Below are 12,182 nucleotides of genomic sequence, written 5' to 3' on the forward strand. Positions count from 1 at the left end.
GTGGGCAAAAGGAGCAAGGGAAGAACATCAAAGGAGATATGTCAAAAGAGTAAAATTGAAGTGGATGGTATAGGGATTGCAATCCAATGTAAGGATGTGGGCATTTAATACTCTGAAAAAAATGGGAGCCTTTGGAGGGTTGTCAGCATTAGACTGAAATGATATGACTTATTTCTCTTTTCTAATTTACATGCAATAAACTGTACAAGTACAAAAGGCAACTGATCTGCTTTCTGTCACTAAAGATTAGTTTGCATTTTATAGAATTATATATAAACAGAATCATATACCAGGTGTTCTTTTTTATATGGTTTCTTTCATTCATAATAATGTTTTGCCTGGCTTCTTTCATTCAACATAATCCTGTTGTCCTTAACGATTTATTCCTTTTTATTGCTGAATAGTACTTCATAACATCGATAAACTACATTTTGTTTATCCATTCACCTGTAATAGAATATTTCCAGATTTTGGCCATTACAAATAGAATTGCTATGAATGTTTGCATACAGGTATTTGTGTGGACACTAACTTTTTCACTTCTCTTGGGTAAATGACTAGGTTATATTGTAGGTGCACATTTAACTTAAGTAACTGGCAAACTCTTTACCAAAGAGTTTCCTAAATTTTACATTGCCATCAACACAGTATGCTAGTAAAAGATGCTCCACATCCTTGGTACAGGAAACTTTTTAAACTCTAGCTATTCTAGTGGGTATGTAATAATATCTTACAGTAATTTAATTTCCATTTCCCTGATGACTAGAGATGCTGAGCACCTTCTCATGTGTTTACTGCCATTCATATACCATCTTCTGTAAAATATCTTGTCAAATCTTTTGGCCATTTTTTAATAGTTTGTTTTCTTATTACTGAGCTGTAAGAGTTCTTTATATAACTTGATATAACGAATTTGTCTTATATATATGTGTTGCAAATATTTTCTTCAATGTCTATAGCTTACCTTGTGGTTTTCTTGATGGTACCTTTCAATCAGTGAAACTTTTAAATGTTGATGAACGTACAATATATAAATTATTTCCTTTCATGGTTTGTGCTTTTTGCGTTTTACCTAAGAAACTTTTGCATATCCCAAGGTTACAAAGATTTTCTAAGTTTTTTTTTTAAATATAAGATTTATTTATTTGTTTGTTTTGTTTTGGCCGTGCCACACAGCATGGCATATGGGATCTTAGTTCCCTGAACAGGAATCGAACCCACGCCCCCTGCAGTGGAAGCTCGGAGTCTTAACCAGTGGACCACCAGAGAAGTCCCCTCTCCTATGTTTTATTCCAGGAGTTTTATAGGTTTAAGTTTTACATAGAGGTCTAAGATCCATTTCAAGTCAATGTGTCAGTATGGTGTGAGATACGGATCAATGTTTATTTTCTTTCCAATATGGATAACCACCTGTCCAAAACTACTTGTTGAAAGATTTTCCTTTCCCTATTGAATTTTTACACTGGTAATTTTGCTCAAAATCAACTGAGTACATACATGTGGGTTGATTTCTAGACTCTATATGCTGCTCCATTAATTTATCTAACCTTTCAACACTATCAAACTGGTTTGACTACTGCAGGTTTATATTAAGCCTTGCATTTATTTCCTTTCACTATTTTAGATACTTTTCCATTTCTATGCAAATTTTAGAAGTTCAGTGCATCTTACTAAAGTAAGAGAAAAATTAATTAGAGTAGAGAAAGAAATAGAGTTTATCAAGGTAGCTGAATATGAAATCAAGAAACAACAACACTGCATTTGTGTATTAGTAACAATTTAAAAACCAAGTAACAGTGATGGCTAAAACTTACAGGGCACCATTCTAAACTCTTTACGTATATTAGCACATTTAATATTCCTCACAACTCTTACCTGTTAAATACTATTATTATGTTCATTTCACATATAAAGAGACAAAAGTACAGAGCAGTTAAGCAATTTGCCCAAAGTTACACGGATGATAAAGACTGGTCTAGAATTAGAATCTAAAAAGTATGGCTCTTAGGAATAATTCTAACAAAACATATGCAAACCTTTATGGGGAAAAGTCACCAAACTTTACTCAAAGACGCTAAATAATATACAAATGAATGGAGATATATACAATATTCAAAGACTGGAAGACTCTATTGTAAAGGTGTCAATTATCTTCTAAGTGATTTATAAAGTCAATATAATCCAATCAAAACCCTAATAGTGCTTTTTTTCCCCTTTGAGGACTTGAAAAGCTGATCCTAAAATTCCTAAGTGTAAATGGTCAAGAATTGCCAAGATACTCTTGAAGAATAAGTAAAGAGACTTAACTCTGTCAGATATTGAGACTTGTGGTAATGACAAAAAGAAAGACAAATAAATAGACCAATGGAACAATGCTCAGAAAACTACTCATGCATATATTAACCTCAAGTTAATGGTATGTGTTAATTCTGAAACTACTTTTTGTGTATTATAGGATTGAGCAAATAATATGTTGAGGCTAATGGAAACTAGATTTCTCATTCTTGAAGAAGGGAATCACCAATATGAAAAAAAGGGTGCTGAATTGGAATTGGAGTTATCAGTTAAAACTTGCGGTTTTTAAAAACGCAAACACACACACACACACACACGCACACACACAGAGAAATATATTTATGAAGTACACATACACATATATCCTAGTCATGCCCATTTAAAGTTCCTAGAAGCAGTGACACCCTATTAGCAATAAGCACATATAATGCCTTGATACTGATTTCCAAATACTATTTCCTACTAAAAGGAACCAGGGCTCATTGGAGTAACAGCTGACTGCAGTGTTAAGGCAGGGAAAGTAAAGAAGATCTGAAATATCTTCTGCCAGAAAGTAAGGAAGTGTTCAAACAATGATGAAGGTATGTCAAAAGGCCACAGAAGCTAGTGGCCACTGGCCAAATCTGGGAGAGTTTGAACATAAAATGAAAAATGATACTATGAAATTATTACCCATAGAATAAAATAAGAACCTACAAGTTCATATTAACACAAAAAAATAAATACAATGAATAGTAAATATGCCACAGAGAGCTAATGCACTGTATAATACAGACAATATTATACTAAAACTGTGTAATGTGATAAATATCACTACAACTGAATCATACTACAATATATAAATACATAAAAGTAGCACATTATAAACCTTAAATTCACACGAATTTATGTAATAAAAATGAATGGAGTGTTGGTAAGAAAAAAGTTCTTTATAATAAAATCCCAGCTAATAAATGAGAAGGAATGACAGAATTAGCAAACCACTAATACAGCAACAACTACCACAGTAACAACTAATTTAAGCAATGGATGTTAAAACTAAAGGGTGAAAAGTCATAAGAAACAGGCTATTTTTATAGTCTCAATGTATCCTCCTTATAAGGATATGTTGTTAATTACAAAGAGAAAAACAGTAACTTTACAGGGAAGAAATTTGGCAGAAACCACCTCAAGTGATCAAGGTTAATATCACCAGGAATAGGATAAAGCGGCATTATGTGTCTCCTGATGTGATGAAATGAGAAAGACACAACATTATTTCAGCCAAAAAACCAGACATGCATGTTGGGAGAAATTCTATTATATACCCAACCCTGAACTCTTCTAAAATTTTAAAGGTCATAAAAGACAAAGAATGAGGAAATGTTCCAAATTAAAGGACTCTCAAGAAACATGACAAATAAATTAACCTGATACTGAGAAAAATTTTCATATGAAGAACATTATTTTCACAACTGGCAAAAATTTTAAAAGGTCTATGGATTAGATATAATAGTATTGTGTGAATGTTAATTTCCTGATTTTGATAACGGTATTTAGGTAAGAATGTCCTTGCTCCTAGAAAATATACAGTGAGTATTTAAAAGGGACACCATGCTTGCAACTTATTCTCCAATGACTCAGAGGAAAAAACAACAACAACACACACACACACTCACACTCACACACACATATAAACAGAGAGATGATAAAGTAAATGTGGCATGATGTTAATAACTGGGGAATCTGAAGGATATAAGGGAATTCTTTGAACTATTCTTGCAACTTAAAGTATTTCAATAAAAAGTTACTAAAATACAATCAACTTTAAAATATAAGTATTTATCTTTATAATATCAAAGTAATACAGGATTTCTTAAACATGACACAAAAACACAAATATAAAGGAAATGGCAAATAAATTTGACTACATAAAAATACCATGGAGAGAATGAACCAATAAGCCAAAACGGAGAGAAATTATTTGCAACACATAATACCAACAAAGGACTAGTGTCTAGGATATATAAAGAATTCCCACAAATAAACAAGAAAAGACAAGAAACCAAACACAAAAACAGGCAAAAGAATTAACAGAAAATTCATAAAGGAGAATGGCCAATAAATAAATTAAAGTAAGTTCAACCTCATTGGTAATCAAGGAAATTTCACAGCAGCACTGTTCATAATAGCCTCAAACTAAAACAACCCAAATGTCTATCAACAGTAGAATAGATAAACGAACTGTGGTATATTCATACAATGGGAATCTATACACTTGACAGTATTGACAATGAATAAGTAATAGCCACATATGTGAACATGGATGAATCAAAAGAAAACAAACAGTATGATTCCATTTAGATAAAGTTCTAAATATAGGAGAAAAGAATTTTTTAAATTAGCACTTAGGGCTGCATAATGAGTAGTAAAAGAACCAAACCAAACCACAGGGGAAAAGCAGAAAAGCAAAAGCATGACTATCATCAAAAATTTGAGACTACAGTTATCTTGGAGCAGGGAGAGTGGGAACACAATAAATGAGAGGGGTACAAATAGTGCTTCTTCAGTATGTGTAAACATTTTATTTCTTAATCTGGATAGTAATTACATGGGTGTTTAAAACTGTATTCACAGGTTTTACAAGCTTTTCTATAGGTATAATATATTTCTCTAAAAAAGGGACAGAATGCTCACAACTTAGCCCTAAGACCTTTAAACGGTAATCTTTAAAAGAAAGAAAAGAAAGAACAGCCAGTGAGGTAAGGAAAAAAGTCATGGAAGTGTGGTGTTTCTGAAGCCAAGAGAAAAAGAAGAGGGAATAGTGAACTGTTCAAATATTTGTGAGAGGCAGAGTAAACTTTCACACAACACATAAAAAAGTACTGTTCTCTGTTTGATGAATTATTTATCTTATAATGTAGACACTACTCTGCAACGACAAAGGATTTATTAATATGATAAAAAAAGGATGGTAACATTCTGGTTATTTTATATTCAGAAACCAAAATTTTAAATTGTGTTTTTAAAATGTCCTCCTCCCACAATGCAGAACATAATTATACCAACAGTATGTATTCAATTACTGAAATACGTGCAGTTCTGCATTTGATAGCCAAGTTTTGGCAAACTTGAGTGATAGCCCCAATTTCTATCATTTGTTATTAAAATGGTAATTACAAAGACCTTTGGCTCTCCCAAATTGTACATATGAGTAGGGGCTGATAACAAATACAGTCATCCCTCAGTATCCACAGGGGATTGGTTCCAGCACACTCCCCAACCCCCCACCCTATAGACACCAAAATCCAAGGATGCTCAAGTCCCTTATATAAAATTGTATGGTATTTGCATATAATCTCTGCACATACTCCTGCATACTGTGAATCATCTCTAGATTGCTTATAATACCTAGGATGTTGTAAATGCTATGTAAATAGGTATAAATACACTGTAATGCTATGTAAAATAGTTGCTGGTACAAGGTAAATTCAAGTTTTGCTTTTTGGAACATTATGGAATTTTTTTCCCTCAAATATTTTTGATCTGCAGTTGGTTGAATCCACAGATTCCAAACCTGTAGATATGGAAGCCCAACTGTATAAAACACAAAAATTTGGTCAGACTAAAACAGAAACTTTAACAATTTAGGAACATGAACTGAACAATGTACTTGACATTTTCAGTTATAAATAACAAAAAGCTTTAACACTAAATTTACCATCTGTTTTCTAGAAAATTTTGGACAACAATTTGGCTAAGGATTCTTTTTTCTCACCTATAAAATGAAGATAAACTAAATATCACTTGAAGTCTCAACTAATATTTTATGGTGTCATCTGGGAAAGAAAAATCAATCACAAAGGGTAATAAAATTAAAATACTTTAACTAAATAATAAACCACACTTCAAGAGTTGCAAAACCAAAACGTATATTAACCTAATGATATATCCAAGTAGGCTCTCCACTACTTTTCCCTTTACATAAAGGTTTATTTTAAAAGTTTAAATTATTGAGAACTAATTTTAAATAAAAGAAGGAAGCTCTCCAAAGCAACATTTGCATGAGTAATACAGAAGACTACTTTTATTAGTGCAAAAATGCAACTTCACACAAACTTAGGGTTAAGATGAAAAGTTCTGATGTTTAAAAAACAAAAACAAAAAATTGTAAATCCTCTTCTTTGAATAAAGGAAAAACATACTACTAATTTAGGTCCTTGTTTTAAAGTATCACTACTTAAAAAAGGAAAAGTATTTCTCTCAAGAACACTTACACCAGTATTTTGCTGGTTATATTGGGCTGGCCAAAAGGTTCACTCGGTTTTTTCTGTAAGACGCCTTTAGTAGCACTTAGTTGTCTTTAACTTCATTTGAAACAGTTTTGTTAGATTGTATTGTGACAGCTATCAGATCAGTGTGCATTTAAAAAAAAACTTATCAAAATTGGTGAATTTCTGTGTAGCCATTTTAATATTGAAGATGGAAGAAAAAAAGCAACATTTTCAGCATATTATACTTTATTATTTCAAGAAAGGTAAAAACACAACTGAAACACACAAAAAGATTTGTGCAGTGTATGGAGAAGGTGTTGTGACTGATCAAACATGTCAAAAGTGGTTTGCAAAGTTTCGTGCTGGAGATTTCTTGCTGGACGATGCTCCACAGTTGGGCAGACCAGTTGAGTTGATAGCGATCCACTTGAGACATTAATTGAGAACAATCAACGTTATACCATGTTGGAGATAGCCGACATACTCAAAATACCTGAATCAAGCACTGAAAATCATTTGCACCAGCTTGGTTACGTTCATTGCTTTGATGTTAGGGTTCCACATAAGCGGAAAAAAAACCTTCTTGACTGTATTTCCGCATGTGATTCTCCACTTAAACGTAATGAAAACGTTTTGTTTTCAAAACAAATTAAGACAGACGATGAAAAGTGGATATTGTACGATAATGTGAAACGGAAGAGATTGTGGGGCAAGCAAAATGAACCACCACCAACCACACCAAAGGCTAGTCTTCATCCAAAAAAGGGATGTTGTGTATATGGTGGGATTGGGAGGGGGAGTCCTCTATTTTAATTAGCTCCTTCTGGAAAACCAAACGATTAATTCCAACAAGTACTGCTCCCAATGAGACCAACTGAAAGCAGCACTCGACAAAAAAGTGTCCAGAATTAGTCAACAAAAAATGCGTAATCTTCTATCAGGATAACATAAGATCACATGTTTCTTTGATGACCAGACAAAAACTGTTACAGCTTGGTTGGGAAGTTCTGATTCACCTGCTGTATTCACCAGACATTGCACCTTCGGATTTTCATTTATTTCAGTCTTTACAAAATTCTCTTAATGGAAAAAATTTCCATTTCCCGGAAGACTGTAAAAGGCACCTGGAACAGTTCTTTGCTCAAAAAGATAAAAAGTTTTGAGACGATGGAATTATGAAGTTGCCTGAACAATGGCAGAAGGTAGTGGAACAAAAGGGTGAATATGTTGTTCAATAAAGTTCTTGGTGGGGCTTCCTGGTGGCGCAGTGGTTGAGAGTCCACCTGCATCAGGGGACACGGGTTCGTGCCCCGGTCTGGGAAGATCCCACATGCCGCGGAGCGGCTGGGCCCGTGAGCCACAGCCGCTGAGCCTGCGCGTCTGGAACCTGTGCTCCGCAACAGGAGAGGCCACAACAGTGAGAGGCCCGCGTACCGCAAAAAAAGTTCTTGGTGAAAATGAAAAATGTGTCTTTTATTTGTACTTAGAAACCAAAGGAACTTTTTGGCCAACCCTATAAATCAACTTATTTAAACCAGTGGTAATATATAAGACTATTAATTTCAAGCAAATGGTTGCATGGTTTATAAAGAACGAGTAATATTAATGTTAGAAAATAAATTCAATTTCAGGTACCCACTTGTTTTTGCCAACTAATAGAATCTACTAATATTAAGATTCAATTAATGAACACATTTTTGTTCCATGATTCTCACTTTTCTTTAGAAATCCTGAGAGAATCCAAGAAGAAACCACCTGACATATATGGATTAATAAATGAAACTTTTACCTTCAGAAAGCTTGTTCTGTGACCCAAAAGAGAACTACTCACCGAAAGCCATAGGGGGTTCAAGGGATGGCTGGCCATCACCAGTAGGAAGGTCTAAGCGAGTGAAGTCTCTGCTTTTGTCGTTATTATATTTCACATTAAGGCTGGTAAGCTTGGAGAAGTCAATACGCAGAGTGCAGCATGCATTATAGATATTCTGGCCATCCAGAGCCTAAATAAAGCATGTAAGAAAGCATGATGTTTTACAAGATAATAACAATAATAAATCAAGTAGCCTCTACTTTGACAGACTGGCAGTCAGGCATAAAGCAAAGAGGACTAAACTAAAAGCCAAAGACCTGGGTTTACTTTTAACTCTGTCACTGTGTGAGCCTAAGAGAGAAAATGAATATCTCTATTTCTCAGTTTTTTCATCTGTAAAGTAAGGATAATAATCCCTATCCTGTCTATGATAAGAGCAAACGGAAGAGGAGATCTCCTATGTATAAGCTTAGAAAACTATTATACATTATTGTACATTGTACTAATTATTATGATGATTATTTTTTAAATGTTTAAAGATATTTAAATTTTACATTTCATCTTAATTCATTTTAGTGTACTTTATATAGGTTAAGATGAAATAAAGCCTTTGTAAATGGTACCTGTCAGAACCACAATATGTGAAATATTATCTACCACTTACTGTTTTTCTTGTTAAGTTTATTTTCTTTGAGTAATAAACTTGAGGGAAGTTTTGAGTCAGATCAGATATAAGACCAAAAATCAGCAATCCCTCCTTTGAAAATAATAAAGACTTACCAAAGGGATACTTATAGCTACTTATGACTTCCATAAACACTTCAATTTATAAAAATGGATACCAGAAACCAAAACATAAAAATATCAATAAAAAAAACCATACAAATATACAAAAACCCCTGACTTATCATGATAGTTATTGACCAGTATGCCATCATAAAGGTACAAAATAATATATGCGGGTAGAGGGTACAGCAAATATAAATGTTATTCCTAATCAAGAACTAGACACTTTGTGATACACAAAAGTACTATAAACCTTAGTCCCTATCTTTGGAAAAAAATTAGAAATAATTCAGATACCAATACAAGACAGAATTAGAGTTAGGGATAGATCTCAATAGGAGATGGGTCAAACGTAACCAAACTGAATGTGAAGTTTTACATCCTGTCAAAAGTCAAGCACTCATGTACTAACAAGAAGACAACATGAATTGAAGGCAGCATATTTCCTAAGATTTAATGTCTTTAGCAATTTAGAGCTCAATGAAATTCAACAGTGAATATGGTTGCAAAAATATTGAAATCAATCAATCTTTGGCTCACTTAATATAAGTAAATGAGGCACTAGGGTAAAGATAATCCTACTTTATTAGTCAGATTATATCAGAAGTACTGTGCTCAACTCTAGACTTTAAATAGGACAAACAGAAATGAGTCCCAGAAATCTGAGAAATGATAGGTGATTTGAAACCATTTCATATGAAGAAAGAAGTAATTTTTAGACTATAAGAAGAGCATATGGAACAGTACTTTTAAAAATGGTAAATTTCAGTATGTATATTTTATTACAATTTTCAAAAAAAAAACACATGGTAAACTACAGCAAAGGAGAAGACATGATGGCTTTCTCTGGTATCACTGAAGTGACTGATTAACAACTGAAAAATGAAAAAAAGATCATAATTACCATTTTGGCATAATGTGCATTCAGTGGGTCAGCATACTGAAGCAAGGCTTGAAACTGATTATTCTTTGTAAAGGTGATAATCTTTAAGACTGTGCCAAATTTAGAAAATATCTGGAAAAAAGTTCACATTAGGTTAAATTTAAGGAAAAAACTTGCTAACATATCTTTATAAATACAACTTGATTCATTAATCCCAGGTTTTTTGTTTTGTTTTGTTTTGTTTTCTTGCGGTACGTGGGCCTCTCACTGTTGTGGCCTCTCCCGTTGCGGAGCACAGGCTCTGGATGCGCAGGCTCAGCGGCCATGGCTCACGGGCCCAGCCACTCTGCGGCATGTGGGATCTTCCTGAACCGGGGCACAAACCCGTGTCCCCTGCATCGGCGGGCGGACTCTCAACCACTGCGCCACCAGGGAAGCCCCTGAATCCCAGTTTTAAATGAAAATAATTTCCTCTATTAAAACTATTGGTACCAAAATCACTTCAATCAAGCCTAAGATGTTCATGTTTCAACACTCGTGCATGGCTTAAAACAGTGCCTGACACATAACAGGCACTAAATATTTAACCTATTTTATAGCATGTCATAAATGGCACAATACTGAATCAGGAGGTTACAACAGGAATTAATTAATGCTATGAGATGTTGGTGTTACAAAGCATATACCTGGAAGTGGAAGAGTCATACAGATCAACTATTTCAGCCTGAGAATCAGCATCTACTTGAAATTTTTATAGACAGGAAAACTACAAAATATTCAACAAAATGAACAAGAGAATGTTCAATGCTCTATTAATTCATCAAATACTCATAGAGCACTGTTCTAAGCTCTAGAAAGTCAGCAGTGAACAAAACAGTAACAAGAGTCTCAATATGGGCTCATCAATTTTAAACAATAGTACCATACTAATGTTAATAATAGGGGAAACTGTGTATGTCTGTGGCGGTAAGGAGGTATATATATTCTGCTCAAGATTTTTGTGAACTAAAAATGCTCTAAAGAATTCTAGTAAAAAACAAAATGTGAAACAGGAAAAAAAAACCTGAAAAAGGCAGAAAGAAAAGGGGGAAGAAACAACAAACAAGTAGGAAACAGTTACCAACCTAGTAGATATAAGTCCAACTATATAAAAAATCACTTTAAATGTGAATGTTCTAAATATGCCAATTAAAATACATACCTGTCAGAGTGCGCTTTTTAAAAAGCACAAACAAAACCCACCTCCAGGTTATTCATCAGAAACCCACTTTAAATATAAAGACTCAAGCTAAAGGGAGAGAAAGATACACCATGCTAACACTAATTTTTAAGAAAAGCTGGTACAGCTATATTAATTTTAGACAAAGCTGACTTTTAAAGAAAAATTATCAGGGATAAAGAGGGAGGGTATATAATAATAATAGGGGTCATTTATCCAAGAAGACATAACAACCCTTAATATGTATGTGCTTAATGAAAAAGAATCAAAATACTTGAGAAAAAAAGCTGCTGGACTATAAAAACACTATTGTAGCTGGAGACAAAACACTGCTCTGTCACTAATTGACAGATCCAGAAGTCAGAAAATCAGGAAGGATATAGCTGAACTGAATAGCATCATCAATCAACTGGATCTAATTGACATTTATAGAACAGTGCACCCAATAATAGAATACACATTCTGAATTTTGCATGAAACATTGACCAAGATAGACACATTCTGAGCCATAAAACACACTTTAACAAATTTAAAATAATAGAAATCATACAGTGTACATTCTCAAACAATTATAGATTTAAACTAAAAATCAATAACAGAAAAAAATAACCTGGAAAATCCTCAAAGAAAGAAAAGAAAGAAAGAAACAAGTCTCTGCTCTCATAAGAAAAGACAGACGATAAACAAATAAGCCAATAAATCACAATGTCTGGTCATAAAAAAGTGTTTTGTTTTAAAAATAAAAGGGAAAGGGATGAGAGTGAACTGGAATGCAAGTTGGGAAGGTGCAAGGGTGCTCAAGGAAGGCGTCTCTAAAGAGTCTTTAGAGAAGCGGAATAAACAGAGTTGGGGGAAAGTTCCCTGACAGACCCCTGGTTACCAATGCTCTTACAACACTTGTTATACTTCCCCACCACAAGTTCAGGGCCAGGGTTA

General features: G+C 33.8%; 1 protein-coding gene across 4 annotated transcripts in view; it reads right to left on the reverse strand.

The window, feature by feature from the left end:
* The window catches only part of PTBP3 (polypyrimidine tract binding protein 3), a 101,103-nt gene that overhangs the window by 20,429 nt on the left and 68,492 nt on the right, over positions 1-12,182 (reverse strand). For all 4 annotated transcript variants that reach the window (XM_029202113.1, XM_029202115.1, XM_029202114.1 and 1 more), the window contains 2 exons: positions 10,049-10,159; positions 8,380-8,548 (listed from right to left, as the gene is read on the reverse strand). In XM_029202113.1, coding sequence (XP_029057946.1) covers positions 8,380-8,548; positions 10,049-10,159 — 280 coding nt within the window. The remainder of the gene's footprint in view (positions 1-8,379; positions 8,549-10,048; positions 10,160-12,182) is intronic.

Source organism: Monodon monoceros, unplaced genomic scaffold (assembly GCF_005190385.1).
Source record: "Monodon monoceros isolate NGI ecotype Baffin Bay Population unplaced genomic scaffold, NGI_Narwhal_1 Super_Scaffold_5, whole genome shotgun sequence".
Taxonomy (NCBI): Eukaryota; Metazoa; Chordata; class Mammalia; order Artiodactyla; family Monodontidae; genus Monodon; species Monodon monoceros.